Consider the following 17877-nt stretch of genomic DNA (forward strand, 5'->3'; position numbering starts at 1 on the left):
GAACAATACAGTTACTGTGAGCCACGATATGAAACAGATCACAATGTCACAGTATAATATGTTTAATGTGCATGTGAGCTACTTCACCAGCTTCCAGTGTTAAAGAAAGAAGATGAAAAAAGGAATATAAGAAAGTCTTATTTTTGTAACACTATGCAACTACTGGAGAGGGATAGTTTAGTGATTTTAAAAGAGAGCTAAAAAACCCACTAACCATTTATCTGCAAAAACATTGTTAAACTGGTCCACATGAACCAATAATGATTTTAATTAAATTGGTATGCTCGTCTGGAATGAAAGTCTGAGAGTCCACAGGGCCAGGCTTTGCACCTCTGTTTTAGAAATAAGTAAAAGAAAGATTTTTCCAAGAGTACAATGTAATTCTGGCACACAATGTTTTTCCCTCAGCAAAGCAAAACAGCTTTAACACTTCAATGAAAACTTGGATGCAAACATTTACACTTAATTAACTCACAGCTTCAAAACTCGCCCCTAGTGGGGTGAAGTGACGACAGACCACTTTTTTCAGCCAAGGAACTCGTTTGAGCTGCGTCTGACAGAACTGTAAAGACCTGTCAAACGTCAGGCAAACCTCGGAAGGACACGGAAGTGCGCCTTAAAAATGTATTGTTTGCTCATACCTTAACATCACTTCAAATCCCCCCACAAGTCTCTACAGATGTTAGTCATCACAAGCCCCCCACCGCCCCTGTCCTTTATTACTCAGGCAGTAAAAGCCGTAGACCTTGAGAACAATGCAGATTTACAATACATCTGTGGTGCACCGTACAGCACTGGGGAAAGAATTGCGGACCAGCACCAAAAAAAATTCTCACATTCTTCTAAAGATAAAATATAATGAAATAATCATTTTAATCTGCTTGTTTTTGACATTTTTTCTTTGCCAATTAATGACTTCTCTTTGCACATAAAAACACAGTATTTCAGAACAGAATTTGTATTGACCAAAATACCAGTATGTAAAAAAAATACATTCATAGGGTTAGACTGCTTGAAGGGCAGGATGACAAACATTTTTATAGATCTTAAAGTAGTCTTACATTTGGCTATATACTGTATTTATCTTATGGGCCACATCCTAACTTATTGTGTGACTAATGTTATTTCTTGACATCACTGTACTGATAAAGCTCCAGGGGCCAACCTTCATTCACACCTAGAGAATAAGAGTCAGTAATGCAAAATAATAATAATAATAATAATAATAATAATACAAAACATATTTTTGCACCAAGACAAACCATGCTTTTCTTGAAAATCAACTTTTCCTGAAAACTATACTTTACTAAGACACCACATCTCCACAAAATACCAAAAGAAATCTGTTTAAGTGCAAAGATATTGAAATAGTGAGTAACTTATTTCACAATCGTGATCCACCCCCCAAAAATATCAGAATATCGCTGTCAAAGTCTCCCTGCAAAAACCTCCCGTCTTTCCCCCCCAAGTTCCCAGAAACTTTTCTTGTTTCCACTTCCCACGACTGTGAGCATCTCTGGACGCCGTTTCCACACATCGTGATCCCGGTAGCGCACAGGTGCCGTGTGTCCTACACGACAGTAATGGGGCTCATTTATTCTCCCTCGCCTGTTTATTTGATTTCATGATTTCTCATTGACGGTGGGCAGGGCTGCCGCGGCCAGGCGCTCTTGTTTACGTCTCAAGAGAGTCTCCAGCTCTGGCTTTAATGCGGGTTTCTGTGCACACTGACATCGCAGAGGAAACGCACTCACACACAATAAAGTTAATTTCGTTAATTCGTGATGATTAGATTACAGCTGCGGATTTGCTTACCCTAGAGAGAGTGAGGTCTGTCATCAGCTGCTCGAAGGCCCGCGTCTCCTCGGCCTGTTTCTGGTTGTGCAGCGCGATCTTTTCGCTGAACTTCCGGGGGTTGGAGCCACCCGAGCCCGGGGATCCGGACATGGTGTGGGCCGCACAGTTCCACCAGTTGAACGATTTATTTTAGTAAAAAATATATAAAATGCGTATAGAAAAATTGAAGAGAAAAATAAAATACAACTACTTAGTTCAATCCATTTGTCCGGGATGTCAGCTCCTTGTCTGAAATGGTGTCAAGAGGGTAGCTAAATAAGATTGTGCGTAAACAAGTAAAGATATACTTTTAATATTAAAAATAATGCGTGACAGTCCGGAGGTCTGTCATCATCCTGCGTTATCAAATTTACAAAAGTATTATCCGCACTTTTGAAGCAGTCAAAAACTAAAATAAGCAATTGAAGTTGATCTAGCCAGGTATGTTAAAAAATAAACCTTTTAATATCTATTTTAGAAATCCAGCTTTGGGAAAGTATTTTTTTAGCAATATAACTATAGCAGGCTTTGGAAAGTCTCAATATATTAGAGCCTCGATCATCCGACAGAGAAAAATAGTTCTGATTTGTTCCGATTACAAAAATATGGTATTTGTTAATGTAGTTAGAGGGTCATGTCAAAAAGTGCACGTCAAACGAGCCAAGTTAAAGGAGCAGCACCTCGTCAAAACCCCGATAACAGAACATCCCATCCTCACTACTGAGACTCCATATTACAGCAGCTCCCACGGCGAAATCGATAGCAAATGCAGGAAAGTAGACACAATCTGCATAAAACACTCATCCATTAGTTTAACACGGCTGTGGAGTTGCACACGTTTGGTCCAACAAGACGCCACTGCTCGTCCAATGCACTGTAACGTCCGCCTGTATTTATTTCCAATGCAAGTGAGCGAAGATTTGGAAATTTCAACAAGTGTCCCAACAATTTCAACCGGACTGAAAAAGACAGCAAAAATACTCGGGCGATTGAAGAGCAAATGGGAGGCGAGCAATTCCTCAGTTTGTTTTGATCTCCACTGTTGAAAAACAACTGTGCACAGCAGATGATCTGCAAACAAATCCGCTGTTGCTCTGATTGGAAAAAAAGTATTTTAATGTTTTGCAATTAAATGCACCCTGCTCGCCGTCTTGTCAGATCTGTAGGGGGGGTGCAGAGTCCTTTTCATCCGCTCCTGCGGCGCCTTCATCACCTGTTGTTGTTCAATAATTGCGGATTTCAGGCTCTGACCACACTCCGCTCGCCTATTGAGTTTTGTAAAAGCCCCCTAACCCCCCAAAGTGCTCCTGAAAAGACAACATGAAAAACAGCAGCTCCAACTGCGAAGCCACTTGCTGGCCTGTGGTGTCCACAAGAGGGAGACAGAGAGCTCTTAAAGAGGAAGCAGCCCCTTTCTTCCTAGTTCAACCCTGGTGTCACACACTGTAAAGAGGCGAAACATGAAGAGTTAACCCATTACCTTCTGAATGGAGGGAAACGAGTCTTAATCCCAACCCACAGACATTTAAAACAGCACTGTGAAGGTCCTTTATTGAAGTGCTATTTATTTATCAAGATGTTCCGCATAACTAACCTGTAGCAAAAACTGAACTCAACTCTTTTAAAACATATTGTATTATTTAAGAGTCTTGAAAATGATCAAATACTTGTTTTTCTCAGAAAATATTGGTTGATTAAGATTGTTTTGGGCAACATACACGGTCAGAATTAGAATGGTAGAATTTGTATTTTTCTCATTTTTTACAAATATAGCAAAAAAGTGCACAGATCTGGTCAAGAATTTGTTTATTAATCCTTCAGTTGGCAAGTTGGTGTGTGTGTTTGGCTTTTCAAAAGTATACTAGTATGCATTCATTTGTGGAATGTAAAATGGTCTATCTATCCATCTGAGAGTTTTGTCCATGTAGAAATTGTGAAAAGTTTCGTAGTGTAAAGGTTACATATTGTACCGTGGTTTAACAAAAATAAACATAAATATAGAATACAACATCATTCAATTCAAGTTATGCAGTAGAACAAAAACAACTACAAAACACTTCAAACACCGGTAAAGGATAGGAATAGGTGGCCTGCAGTTTTTAAGATTAAATGAAGATGTTGGTGATATGATCTATTAATTTAAGGAGAGCTGCACAGTAATCCTATCTGATATCCCAGGCTACAATCCCAGACAGGCGGTGCTGTGTTTAAGCGGTGCTGTGTTTTAGCAGAGCTGTGTGCACTGAGCCAGGCAGGCGGGGAAACTGCGCTGATGAATGGGAACTGGCACAGATCTCTGTTTTTCTGGTGTTATCTGGAGGTCCGTGCGGCTTTCGTATCTATGGCAACGTACTGTTCTGGCAGCATCTTCCTTGCAGATGACATCATCACCAAAGTCATCGTAGCCTGGAGAGCTGTCAAGAGGAAAGGCCAGAAACCAGACACCCTTTGCACACCATGACCACACACACACACACACACACTGGACAGTCTTGCATCCAATATGTCAAGCGCTCCTTCCAGGCACCGCCCCCCCAGGACAGTCCTTGGCAGTGGTACACAATGCTGCGGTGAGTCGCTGCCATTCCGATAAACTCCAGTATCAATCCTACCCACGGAGGTATTGGCCTGTGATCTCATCATTGCACAAAGCCGTGTTCAGGATTAACCCGATAATTCACGGCATGCTCCCCAGGGGCAGACTACGATATCTTAACAACAGTTCCCTCTTGCATGTTGTTTTATTCTTGTGTCATTCTAGACACTAGAGATTAGGGTAAGTGCCTTAAAGCTGTAGGTTAAGACACTAGTTGACAAATAATGAAGTTTGAAACTCCTCACAGACCAGGCAGTGTGCTCCTCCATTTGTTTTCCTCTCTGAGATAACGTGTATTATTTCAGAAGGGATGGAAAATTCCCCTTGTTATTCCATACTGTATACCTGTTATGCTAGTATGCCCTGCTCTTATTTGCATGGCTGTATGTTACCAAATGTATGCAAATTTTAGGAGGGAGCTCCTTAAAATGGTGCTTTTCATTCTTGGTTACTGATGGCATTTGCTTCCCTTTGAAGAAACAAACCAACCTAGACTGATAAGGAAGCCAATATAAGCCTCTATGGAAACAGATAGGTCTTGTCATTGATCACAGCAGAACCCGGCGGTTTATCAAAATGAAAACGAATGGATTTTCATCCCTTCCTTTAAGATGCAATGAAGCATTCTGGATTCCCTAGTTGTACATCGAAATCACATCAGTCTATGTAAGGTCCTGGAAAGAGTTTTACTAGTTGAATTCCCCCCCCAAAAAAGACAAACCAAAAGTGTTAAATGGAATAGGACACAGATGAGTCGGTGTAAGCGGGAGACTAGGGCAAAATCAACCAACAAAAGAAATGGACTGAGACAAAGCAGCTCTTTTCCAGATATTTTATTTGGTACTGTTAAAAGTTTCATTTTTATACTGAAGGCACGCCAGGTAATGTGAAAACAGTGCAAAAGAACAAACGTATTTCTTAAGAATATAACTACATCCTATGGAGTGATACAAGGGAGACTTTTCCAGAACGCCTCAGGACTGCGGTACACTGGTCCGTCAGCTCATTGTGAACACCTTTGACAGAAAAATCAGATTACTGCCTGGAAGCCCAGCGAACCCAAACAACTGCAACACCTTGCAAACTTCACGTAGGGTGACACCTTGTGGCCTATAGTTGCAACTGCAGTCATTCTTGCTATAATACTGTACACGTATTGAAGTTTATGAATGGTTCTCAGCAAAATGGGTTGAACAGGAAAGATAAACAGTTTCTGCTTTGCAACAGTGATACAGTAATCCAGGCAATAATGTGGCATCAGTGAGGGGGCGGTAGTGTGAGCTGTGCACAATTTTTGTACAACTCAAGTCCCATTAGTTTAAACCCTTCTCAGCTATGAGGAGGACAGAGGAAACTGGTTTCCACTAAGTGGTAAGAATCCCACTCCCCTTTAAGTCATACATAGAAGTGTGGATGTTTGCAAAAAAAAAAAAATTAAATGTTTTAAATTAAGACAGTACTTTATTTATTTGAAGAAAACAAGAAAGGACATGTAATCGCTCTGTACAGCACTGAACCGGCCAGCTCTGCCTTGATGCCTCTCTCAAAGACATGGAATGGACCAGCTGGATCAGCCCGTCAGTCCCCTGCACTGGATGGGGGCGATTTCCTATTCTAAAGAATCTGGTGGGGGGGGGGGGAATTTCAGGGTATATAACCATTTGCATATTATCAAACAATGTTACACTAGATTTCAGAATTAATGATCCATCTCCTGAGCACACGAGATTAAACTTCTGTCCAGCTCTCTGGGTGTTCGTCCAGATTCATAAATTCATAAATATAAAAGGCCTGCAAAATGAACAGTTAAGAGTGTTTCTTAAAATAGTTTCTTTTTCTTTTCCAACTCACACAATGTGGTGTCATTTTATATATAATATGGGTAAACAAGCAAAAAAAAAAAAAAAAAAATCCATTTAGAAAATGGACAATAAAATGCCTGATAAACAGACACGTTGCGTCTGCTGAAGCAGGAACACGAGGAGGAAGGTCATTTCCTTTTCCTGTGGACCTTCCTCTTGGACAATACTTTACATCAGGAGTGAAAGAAGAATCACGGGGGCAGGGGTGGGGGCTGAAGAGGAGGAGAGAGGAGAGAGAGGGCATTCGTACTGCACAACACCCAGTCTCCTCCACACACCTGAGCCCTCTCACTGGAGAGAGAGACGAGAAGGGGTGACAACGGAAACAACTGCATTAGGGCTGCACTCTCTGCAGTTTCCCAGTTGTTGGACCTTATTAGGACCAAATCAGGCCCAGGGCCCAGTCACTTACAAAGGTCAGGGGTCAGCGTTTGGCCTGCAGCTCTCCAAAGCCAAAAGCAGGCTCAGGCCAAACGCATTAGCTAATAGCTAATATGCTCCCAGCATGGTATGCCTGGGTGCCATGTATCGCAAGACAACATGCTCAGCCTACATAACTTGGTAAGATCTAAAATAAGATCTAAACACTACCTGAGGGACACATAGGTCCCAGAAGCTTAATGGTCAGGCGAGGTCTTGTAGTCAGCCAATGAGGAGAGTGTGGACACTGTGCTCTGAGAGCCGGCCCGAGAGGTCAAAGGGCTGAAGACAAGGACAGAAATGTCTTCTTTCAGGTGTGTGTGAAGGGGGCTGGGGTGGGTCTTTGTACAGTGTCTATGTCCCCCCTCTCACTCTCTTTCTTGGTCATTTATTTGCCGTAGAATTTCTTGTTTAGCAGGAAGATGAGCAAGTTGACGTTGATGGTGGCTTTATCGAACAGCTTCATCACGGCCACCCCCTCGTACTGCAGCTGGAGGAGGTCCTGAGAGAGAGGGGGAGAGAGTGCGAGTGAGGAGAGAGGAGCAGCAGTGCAGTAGGTTTAAATGATATAAATATAGAGATAATCCAGGGAACGAAGTGGCTACAGAAGAGGGCGTCTGGTTGTGGAGGCTATACCTGGTAATGTAACACCACTGTCTCGATCTGCACACCCATGAACTTGGCCTTCACATCAAAATCTCCAACCTCCTCTGATGGAGAGATCTCAAAGATGACATTCTTAAACCTGCGGAGATGGGGGGGGGGGGGGGGAGAAGAGGGGGAGAAACTGAAATCAAAGAAGGAAAGAAGCAAAGGGAAGAGAGAGGACATAGGACACCTTTGTGTGTGCACTCACACTCGCACTCTTCAGGAATCCACAAACCAAACACTAGGATACCACTGGTAGAGAATTATTACAGAAGAATGTAAATCATCCAAGGACATAGTTCAAACAGAAAATAACTTTCAGCCTGTAGGGCAGACTGTGTGGTCACAGTGAAAGAAACTCTAAGAGGACTGAACAGGCTTCAGTCCCAGCAGGGATGAGAGGTGCCCTGGGAGATGGCCAGCCGTAACTGATGGCTCCTAAAGACTATTTTGCCTGATACAATGACGGACACTGGGAAAACAAATCAGTACGGTGTAAGTGACACTGGACCAGTACAAGGCAGTGTGAGAACAATTCAGAGACTGGGACTGTGTGGTGGGATCAGTGTGAGTGAGGTGGCGGGCCAGGGATGCTCACTGATTGGCCTGCAGGTCCTCGATGGCGATCAGCACTCCTTTCTCGTGTAGCCGGGCGGCAGTGTACTTCTGAGACACCTGTTTACTCTTCTTGGCCTTCACCTCGCCGGGCTTCTTGGACACCCTGCAGGGAAAGAGGGATGCTTACTTAATTCAATAGATAATCGATCATTTATACACTGTTTAAAGCATGCTTCTGTGGAGTAACCCCCAACTGAAGATGGTAACTTGAAGAGATTAAGAATGCAAAAGTGTTGATGCACTATGAAATAAAATCCATTTGAGTGGGCCGTTAGTGCTGCAGACAGGAGGTGTGTGTGTGATCCAGGCGGCTGGACACTCACTTGCCCTTGCTGGCCAGGTTGTCCATGCAGGTCTTGATGTACTGGTTGTAGTAGTCAATCTGCACGTTGAAGAAGCTGCTTTTGGAGTTGAGGGCGGCGTTGGTCTGCTGCAGCTTCACCAGCTCAGCTTTCCGTCGCTGACGATACCGCCGCTGATTCCGGATATCCTGCAGCAAGAGAGAAAGTGAGTAAAATGAAGAAGTGTGGGGTGAAGGGGGAGAGAGAGTGAGAGATAGAAGGGAAGAGCAAAGAACAACAGAAAAATAGAAGGAGAGACCAGAGAAAGTATAAAGGAAGGGAGTTAGATGATGCAGCAGATAGATGACGTGAAACAAGCAAAGGAAAAAATGCGGGGGGAAATGCGAGTGTGGGAAAGGAGGGAGGAGGGAGATAGGATGACAGTGCATTTTTTATGTGAACGGTTGCCAACTGTGAGAGACTTGGAACAAAAAAAAAAAAACACTTCAAGTGTTCAAGTCATAAGTTCACAAACTGCCACTTAAAAGAGTAGTGAAAGTGTTAGGGAAGCTGGGAAAGCAGTCTGGCGGCGATGATGTTGAGCAATGGCTGGATACTGGCCACCTGTTTGGACAGGCCTGCTGACTGACTGCCCCCTAGGGCACATGAGTGATCAGGCAGGGCTGACAAACTCGCTCCAAAACACAGCTTCAAATCAACAAGTCAAATCAGTAATGTATTTACACACAAATAGGAGACACTGATCAGTGCATGTCTGGATTACTACAGGCACTCAGTGACAATCTACTGTGGCGTTTCTACGACCCTTTAGCGGTTTTCCGTGTGTTCTTCTGCACTTAGCAACTCGCACAGTAATACACTACACGTCAGTCATCCTACACAATTCTTGCCACCATTCCCCTTGATTTTCCCCGCAGCTGTAAATGAATGAAAATGCTCCTCCCACTTTTTAGCTCATCACGTCCCACTGCCAACTGAGATCCCTCCTTTCCTCACCTTTGCCACTCATGCCCTCCCCCTCCCCTCCCGCTGACGCTCCCCCTCCTAGTCAAGTGGGTGAGATCCATCCCATTACCTTGGCAATGTCATTGATGAGGTCCTGGTAGCGGTTCTCTGCGTTGACTTTGCCCAGCTCTCCCAGGCGCTTCAGGTTGCCCTGGATCTTCTCCTTCTTGCCCTGCAGGCTGAGGGTGTCGTCCTGCACCGGCTTCTTCTGCTTCATCTTCTCAGGCGTCTTCGCGTCCCGGATGGCTCTCCTCTGCATGGCCCGCTGGTATTCTGCTTCCTGTGGGGGAGAGAAAGAAAGACTGACCATCAGAACCACAGACAACCACTGGTGTAAATATTAACAGCTTTCCTTGCCTACCTAAAAAGAAGCACGGTAACTTTTTTTACTGCCTGCCTTAGACATTTATCTTTTCTTCCTATATTTTCCACGTTTTCAATTGTATTTTCCAATTGTGTCTCCAGAGCTCTTTCTGACCTGGTCGGGGGAGGCAGGGGTATCCAGGATCTCGGTGAGGGTCTCCCCAGGCTGGAACCGGATCACATCCACTATGAGGCGCTTGGTGCTGTGGAGAGACGTGAGTGGATTACTCATTGCACAGCTTTAGCAACAGCAGTCTGTCAGTGCCTGCAGTGGGGATCTTGTTTCACCTCAGATGGAGAATTAAACTTAAATGGCACTGATCAATAAACTGTTCGAGAAAGTTGTATAAACCTATCCCACTATACCCAGTCCATGATTATGAGGCTTGGCGACTGTGAAGCTGAAGGGATGGGTAAGCAAACCAAGTAGAAAGAGAATTCAGACTGGATTCCCTTCCCAAATGGAGCATGTGGTGATTAAGACGGGCATGGGGCCCAGGTGTCATACTTCAGTAGGATGGTCCTGGCATCCATCTCTGCATTCTCGCTGCCTGGGACGTCAAACTTGTTGGTAAGGGTCAGGGACACTTCTGTCTTGCCCAACATCTCCTTGTTGGGGTCGCCGGCGGGCAGTGTGCCTTCGCCTGTGCCAGAGAGAGCAGAGCCTGTTAGTCTCTCCTACCTCATGCAGAGGAACAGAGTATGTTTGCACACATGCAGTAAGATACAAAAGCCCCAGGAGAACTCACCGATGAGGGACTCTATGGTGGGAACCTCCCCCAGGTCCTCCAGCAGCTCGTGGATTGGGTCGTTGTGTTCTGGAGCGATGGCGTCCTGATGATCCAGTAACAGCTGCAGACAAGAAAGACGCCCGATATTAAGACTAACACATACAAAAACACACTCCGAATCACTATGTGTTAATGAGACACAGAGGACGTGTGTGTCTGTCTCTGTCAGGCACTAACCGTGTGTGTGTTGATGATCTCCCCAATGGAGATGTAGATCACGGGCTTGGTCAGGTTGACCAGGTCCGAGTACTCGTCCACGTTGAACTTGTCCTCCAAGGAAGGCACATCGCAGGCCGCCAGCAGGAATCGCCTGCAGAGGGGACAAGACACATCCGAGACTGAGGAGAGGCAGAGACTGAGCGAGAGAGAGGGTCTCAAAGGAGAAAGGGGAGCACATGAGTATGCTCTAATGGTCTCTAGATGTCTGCTGTATTTTATAGTTATAGTTAGTGTTGAGGGCATGTTTAGTGATGTTTCTGGAGAGACAAGGAGGGAGGGCACACCTGAACTTCTGGTAGGAGTTACTCAGGTACTCATTAATGGGGTTGAGGTGGGCATTGTCTCCCAGGAACATCTTGTTGGAGGCCGCATGTTGCAGCATCTTGGCGATAGAGCCCAAGTTGCGGCGCTGGTCAGTGGTCAGCTGCCCCCCTGCTGACATATCGATAATGTCGAAGGCATCCGGCGCCACAATGGCAGGGTTCATGTAGCGGTAATACAGCAAGTTCCCCACGATCTGAAACACACATTCAATCAGTAAGCCAACGAGAACTAGGCAACCCAATCATTGGCCACCTCAGCAAGCACACCAGCCAATCAACAGCCAGTTGGCAAAGCACACAGCCACCTGGTGAACCCCTGAAACACATACCAAATCACTGTTGGTCAGGAGTACACACCAAAATCAGCAGCAATGAATCTGAAAAATGCAGGATTAGTCAGATTTCTAGCTCAGAGAAATTGACTGACTACCCCCTGCTTTCCCAATTCAAAGCTTCAGCTGCCAAATGCTCTTAAGTCACATGTATTCATTTTTAGAACAGACTTGATTTTGTTCAGAAACAGACTTTCACACAGTTAGAATGGTCAAGATGGGTCCTATACTTGGCGCTCTTTGTCCAAGGATGACACCAGCAAGAAAGGGAGGTCAGCACAGATTTCTAAAGTGACAGACTCTAGCACTGTGCTGTGAGAAAGTGTTTATGCATGCATGCATTGGTCCTCTTGAACGTGAAAGCTTGGCAACTCAGTCTCTGCATCTATGGGTGTCTACGGAGGTCAATGGCACTGTGATGAGGAGCTCCAGCTGTTCTTGAATGGGACAGACAGGCAGAGAAAGAGGCAGAGAGACAGGCCTGCGGCTCACCTTTCCTGTGCTGGGACTCTGGAGCTCACATCCCCACAGGGAAGCAGAGGCAAGGGCAGAGAGGACAGCTGGATGCCGAGGAGAAAGAGAAAGAGAGAAAGTGCGAGAAGATGAAGAGAACCAGATTTCAATATTAAAAAAATAAAAGAAGGGAAAGATCAGGACCACAAGGGAAGCAAGGGAAAGTGCAGGTAGGGACAGTGGCTGCAGGTGTGGGAGCTCCAGGGATATGCCTCAACTGAGATGTTCCTCATAGCCAGGGTACTGGGATAAATCATAAGACATGTCTTAGTATGGTCAGGTTAAGGCTGGTCTCTGTGGGTGACAGACCTTCAGCAGCTCATCCTCAGTAGCATCGGGGAACTTCTCGTGTAGAGTGTCCTTTAACACCTTGGCAATGAACCGCATGCCATACCTGAAACGCAGCAAGGACAACCCAGGTCAAATGTGGCAGCTGACCACAACACACACCTAGCTCTTCAAAAATAAATAAAATAAAAAATACATTTTTAAAAGAACGTCACAGTTACATTTTGTGCCTGGCGATTAGTTTTGGGGACAGTGTACTCACGGGATCTTGTCCACAGAAACGATGATGGCCGACATGAACTTGTCAGTGACGGTCCTCATGTTCTTGATGGAGGCATCCAGCCGGCTGCGCACCTGCTCGTGGCTCATGGCCTGCTCAGGAGTCACATCGTATGGAAGCTTACTGAGCACACACAGAGACAGAGGCCCATCAGCACACTCAGACACAAAAACACAAACATTTGACAACCACCACCATTCAGAGGCATCACTTGATGAAATCGCACTGATGGAATATTCATGGTTCGAAGTCAAATTACAATTATTTTACATTAGAAACTAAGCCACTCCAGCCCCTAACTGTGGTATAAATATCACCTGGCTGATAAACCACCTGGGTCAGGCACTGCATGATGCACACTGCCAAACTACCACATACTATAACCTCACAAACTCGAACATTGGCATTAACCCATACCCAAGACTTGACCAAACCCTAATGCTAACCCTACCCTAATCTGCGCTCCCTGAATTATTGGGCATTTATTACATGCTACATGTTCCCTTCATTGACCAATTGAGAGCACCCCCTACCTGACTTCGCCGGTCTGCGACTCCATCTGGTTGACCCAGCTCTTGTAGATGTCCACAGGGTCGGTCTTGATGTTCAGCGATTTGTCGTCCATGATCTCCTTGACAACGGGGGCCAGGATCTGGCGCAGAGCATTCTGCCCGCGCGCCCCCCGGTTGAAGCTCACCACCATCTTTATGACTGTGGGGTTGCCCGTCACAATCTCCTGGATCTGGTCCACCTTTGACCTGCAAAACACATGCTGATCATTGCCCGACTCCAACCTTGAGCATCTGTTCACGCCGGCTGAGAAACACCGTTTTACAATAAGCAGAGGAATGGACTCAGTCATGCATGTGTTCCAGACATGAGTGCTGCTTGGAAGTTGAACCCCTGGTTTATTAACCGTCTCGGCTATGGAAGCAAGCTGATTGAGGTTTTATAAATAATTATGTGTTGTATTGTGCCATTCCAATGTAGAATATACAAAAATAAGATGGTGGCAATGAATTCGGGACCCAACATGTCAGGAAAAGAGTGCAGTCAGTGATTTTCTACATACGGGAGTGCAGTTCAGTGAACTAGCACATTGTAATGCAAGTGGCTTAGCTATTCTACTGAGAGGCCTTGTACTGGGCAGTGTATTAGGCTGGTTCTCTTACTTGATCTCCTCCTGCAGAGCAGTTTTGAAGAGCTTGAGGAGCAGGTACTCCTCACGCTGGTTGGAAGCATAGTTATAGAGAGTGAAGATGACTGAATCCATGAACTTGGTGGATTTGTTCTGGGGCATCTGGAAGATCAGCTTAGCCAGGTAGGTGGGGTTTGTCTGGGAGGGCGGAGCAAAAAGAACCTCCTTTAGGGCTATACACACACCTCAGTAGAATCCAAAGTAGCTTTGGCCAACCTTCTTAATTTATCAGCACAGGACTTATTAAAGATGTGTGGGAGAAACCTTGCATTGGTCTTCCAAATGAAAATAAGAAAATCTGAATATTTCAGTAACAATTGTATAATGTGCTGACCAATCTCAAACCCAAAATAGTGGGGTAAATTTCTGATGAAGGCTGGCCGTCAGCTGGAGTTACCTGCAACAAGTAGAAGAGATACTGGTAGGCCTCCAGTTTGTCTCTCTTCTCCTTGCTCAGAGCCTTCAGCCCCCCCTGCTTGTTCATCATCATCATGTCTGACAGCTGACTCTTGTTCTTCTTTGTCAGCTTCTTGCTGTGAGACACCACTTCCTGCACAGAGAAACCCACATACAGGTTACAGGTACTGGCCCTCAACACAACAGGAAGACAGTTAGAGAAAATGTTGGTGACGTGTGCTGAGGAGCTGCCAGGGAAGATGTTCCACAGTAATCCACCAATATTAGGTGTGTGGCACATGAATGCACCAGACCGCTTGACAGGAGCCCCAATGTGCAGTCCGGAGGGTTGTGTGCCGTACCTGCAGGGTGATCTTGTTCTTCACCAGCAGGCCGATCTTGATGTCCATGAGGTTGAGGTCGTTCTCCAGCTGCTGATTGGAGCGGATATTGGTGACCACTTCCTCTCGCAGCCCCATAAGCTCCAGCTCCTCCTGGAAGTCCTGGTCACTGTGGTCCAGCAGGTGGACAAACTTCCGAACCACCGACATCGGGGGGTCCTCTGCGCTGACTGGACAGAGAGATAGAGAGGGTCAGTGATAGACAGAGATTGGAAGAAAACCAGGGGGGTTACAGAATTTTAAAATGTAATATTGTTCTTCAGACTCCCCTTTCATACAGATACTCACTCAAAGTCTTGTAGTCGTCCCTGGCTTTGTTGGCCCGGATGAACGCCTGGATTTTTACAATTTCATCCATCTGGAAGGAACAAACCCAGAGGAGCACCAACCAATTAGCATGTTAACATGGTACAGCGTGTTACTTTCACTATGCTCTCTAATTGTGTGAAATGAACGAAGGAAACATGACGACAATGCAGGGTACAAAATGTTTCTGGTCACATACTTTAAAATTAGATGAGAGATTTCTCTGCATGTAGCAATTAGTTGGTCCTGCTAACAGCCCATTTAAAGCATCTTAAAGGCTCCGAATGTTAACATTCCTTTGCTGTCAGGAAGAAAGGAAAATAGTGTCCGAGAGACAAAGGGACACTCACGTGGTCTCTGTAATACTTCAGCCGGTCCTGGTACTTCTTGCGGGCCTGATGCATCCTCACCATTGACTGGATCTGATTGGAGAACCACAGTGTTCAGTCACAATATGGACCAGTACCCTACTATTTATTTTTTGTTTGTACCTGCATCTTGGAGATCTCCTCATACAAAACACTAAACATTATTATACAACACCACAATAAACGCACCAACAATACAGGGGACTCTAATCGTAATTAGGACTCGCAGTTTGAGAACCCCTGCCATACAGCATACAACCCACTCCAGGCAAGTTGAGCACACAGACAAGCCGTATGTGCATTACCTTGATAGTCTCATCAGTGTGGTCCTTCAGATACTGTTTCCTCTCCAGGAAGTTCTTCCTCTGCTTCTGGCCTCTCCAGTGAGCCTGTAGGGGGAGATGGCTGACATGTTTTGGACAGTGTTGACAAGACTTGGCCTACATGCGGTCGCTGGTCATTAGGTTCACTGAACCAGCTGGGAAAGGGCATGGCTTCACAGATGGGCACCAGCCTCGTATTACAGCTCTACAGTAATACACAGCACCCGAGTCCGGTACTGGTTCTAATCGCACCTATAAAATGGTGAAGAATGCAGGAGTGTTCCACAGTAAGAGTGAGCAAGTAAGCTTGTGTAAAGAGGATGGGTGCAGTTCAGGGTACCTGTACACATGGGAGACGGGCCAGGTGACATGCCTGTGTAGAGGGGAGAGGTGCCGAGCAGTGTGGCGTACCTGGATGCACGTGATAGCGGGGTCCTGCTCCTTCAGGAAGTCGAGGCGCTTCTTCAGGCCATCCCTCACCATGAAGCCCCGGCAGCGTGCCTGCAGCTTGCTGATCAGACTCTCATTGGCTAGCCACAGCTGCTCCCGGTTATAGGCGCTGGTGACGCCAGACACCACGGACTGGGAGCAGAGCAGAGACAGAGAGCTCAACTGACAATCGTCTGAATCTGCCCGTAAGGCTGCATGAAATTTGACATTGGAGGCAAATACTGGCAGAGCAGGTACTGAAGTCCAACTGAAAAAAATCACTCCGTCACTATACCCCTCCAGCTATCCTCTCTCTCTCCTTCTCTGTAAATGTTCTTACCTGGATCTCCTCCTTGCTCAGCTGGGTGTTGTTCTGGACGAAGTTGGGTGGTTCATCCCAAGTGCCCTCTCCTGTGCTAAGGTTGAAGTAGTAATTGTGTCCCCCCTTCACCCAGTTTTTCATCCACTCGCTGCCGTTTTCACCTGCACTCACAGAGTAACGGGGCTGGAGTCATTATCTTAGCAGGACCATTACATTCCTTACACCGCAACCAAGTGAAAAATTACAGCTCTCCTTAGCTCTGAGGGCAGGTCATACCTTCCACTTTCTTGCCCTGCTTGACATTGGCCAGGTCATTCTGGTAGGTCGGGGCACACTCAGGGGTCACACCGTACAGCCCTGCACTGGGGTTGCGCAGGGCGGCCAGGGTCACGGGGGCCTCTCCTTGTTCCACTGCCTCGTTAATTGATAATATGGCCTGAGAGACTGAGAGATAGAGAGATGAGAGAGGCAGTGAGAATTGGCATCAGCATCCTCCATCATGTACTGTTCTTGTGAAATCCACTCTTTTTCAGTCACATCCGTTGTAAAGCTGCTCCGAGAAGATTAAAATAACTGTTACCGAGATTTAAACTAGATGAAGAAATGTGCCGATTGTTTCAAAGATAGTCACACGAGGTAAAGGTGCTGTAATACAACACGCTCAGAACAGGACTGGGTTTTCACAGTTGGGTACATCAAGAACATGACTCTAAGGGGGACAGAAGTTAAATTGTGTTATTTCTTGGAAATTGACAGACACCAACAGACTGAGGTGTTTATAGACTGGGAGCTCATCCCCTTTGGAAAGCAGCTTTGTCTGTGTGTCCGTCTGCGTTTGTCCGTAGCCATGGGAATTCAGACAAGAACCTCCCCTTGTGAGAAACAGGGCTTATACATGAAAACACAGACAAGGATAGACTGCGATGGACAGACAGACAGACACTCCCCAGTGCATGGGAGTGAGTGTCTTTGCTCTTACACTGCAGTGCATCTTGGGTGTCCTTGTTGGAGGCGTGCACAGTGTCCTGAATCTCATCCAGCCAAAGCACAGCTGAGGTGTCCTGGGTCTCCTGCAGGGAGAAAGACGCAAAGCATCAGCCCATCAGCCCCGGATCCTGCAACACATACCGCCATAGCACCACAATCCAACAATGGTACTTCCTTTGATTTGTTACCGAAGGGGACGGGTTCTAAACATAGCTGGACCAGTCAGGTACTCCACATTTAAATTATAGGGCGGTCAGATATTTCACAAGGAGAACGTTTTGTAAGAGGCATCTCTTAAAATAAATAATAAGCATTTATAAACTGAACTGATATATTGTAAAATGCACAGTAAATCAGTTTTGGTTAAACAATCTCTCCGTTGCCACATCTGACTTCCTTTAGCACTGGTCACTAGGGGGAACACTTCTCCACTTCCGAGTTTATTCTGAAGTTTATACCACTGCTAGTCTAATCGCTTTTCTAAAGTTAGAACTCTCCAGTGCAGTACAATAGTGTCATAATATAATCACTACCTTACAAGGTACACTCAGTCACAGGCTTAATAATAACAGCAAATCTTGTCAGTTCACAGTCATCTATTTTCACTTGTTGCAGTCTATGATTTGTTCATTTCAGACTGAGAAGGCTTATGAAAGAGGGGGTTGGTGGGTTGTGATTTACTGTGAATTCACTCTCTAATGCGAGTCTCAGTGCCATCACATGTGGGCTGCTGTACTTTACAGAATTTCCA

At 45.6% G+C, this 17877-nt stretch overlaps 2 protein-coding genes across 5 annotated transcripts in view; both read right to left on the minus strand.

Annotated features, from left to right (window-relative positions):
• crtc3 (CREB regulated transcription coactivator 3) overlaps positions 1 to 3196 on the minus strand; it is a 33495-nt gene extending 30299 nt beyond the window's left edge. For all 4 annotated transcript variants that reach the window (XM_066701564.1, XM_066701566.1, XM_066701565.1 and 1 more), the window contains exon 1: positions 1816 to 3196. In XM_066701564.1, coding sequence (XP_066557661.1) covers positions 1816 to 1947 — 132 coding nt within the window. In that variant the 5' untranslated portion in view covers positions 1948 to 3196. The remainder of the gene's footprint in view (positions 1 to 1815) is intronic.
• Positions 3197 to 5250: 2054 nt separating this feature from the next.
• The window catches only part of iqgap1 (IQ motif containing GTPase activating protein 1), a 36382-nt gene continuing 23755 nt past the window's right edge, over positions 5251 to 17877 (minus strand). The window contains exons 16-38 of the mRNA XM_066701568.1: positions 17119 to 17209; positions 16416 to 16583; positions 16158 to 16300; positions 15800 to 15970; positions 15371 to 15454; positions 15048 to 15119; positions 14680 to 14749; positions 14353 to 14561; positions 13992 to 14144; positions 13569 to 13732; positions 12930 to 13154; positions 12379 to 12519; positions 12138 to 12222; positions 10945 to 11177; positions 10619 to 10751; positions 10400 to 10502; positions 10159 to 10294; positions 9766 to 9853; positions 9358 to 9567; positions 8304 to 8470; positions 7961 to 8083; positions 7351 to 7459; positions 5251 to 7216 (exon numbers count right to left, since the gene is read on the minus strand). Coding sequence (XP_066557665.1) covers positions 7103 to 7216; positions 7351 to 7459; positions 7961 to 8083; positions 8304 to 8470; positions 9358 to 9567; positions 9766 to 9853; positions 10159 to 10294; positions 10400 to 10502; positions 10619 to 10751; positions 10945 to 11177; positions 12138 to 12222; positions 12379 to 12519; positions 12930 to 13154; positions 13569 to 13732; positions 13992 to 14144; positions 14353 to 14561; positions 14680 to 14749; positions 15048 to 15119; positions 15371 to 15454; positions 15800 to 15970; positions 16158 to 16300; positions 16416 to 16583; positions 17119 to 17209 — 3192 coding nt within the window. The 3' untranslated portion in view covers positions 5251 to 7102. The remainder of the gene's footprint in view (positions 7217 to 7350; positions 7460 to 7960; positions 8084 to 8303; positions 8471 to 9357; positions 9568 to 9765; positions 9854 to 10158; positions 10295 to 10399; positions 10503 to 10618; positions 10752 to 10944; positions 11178 to 12137; positions 12223 to 12378; positions 12520 to 12929; positions 13155 to 13568; positions 13733 to 13991; positions 14145 to 14352; positions 14562 to 14679; positions 14750 to 15047; positions 15120 to 15370; positions 15455 to 15799; positions 15971 to 16157; positions 16301 to 16415; positions 16584 to 17118; positions 17210 to 17877) is intronic.

This window comes from Amia ocellicauda, chromosome 4, assembly GCF_036373705.1.
Source record: "Amia ocellicauda isolate fAmiCal2 chromosome 4, fAmiCal2.hap1, whole genome shotgun sequence".
NCBI lineage: Eukaryota > Metazoa > Chordata > Actinopteri > Amiiformes > Amiidae > Amia > Amia ocellicauda.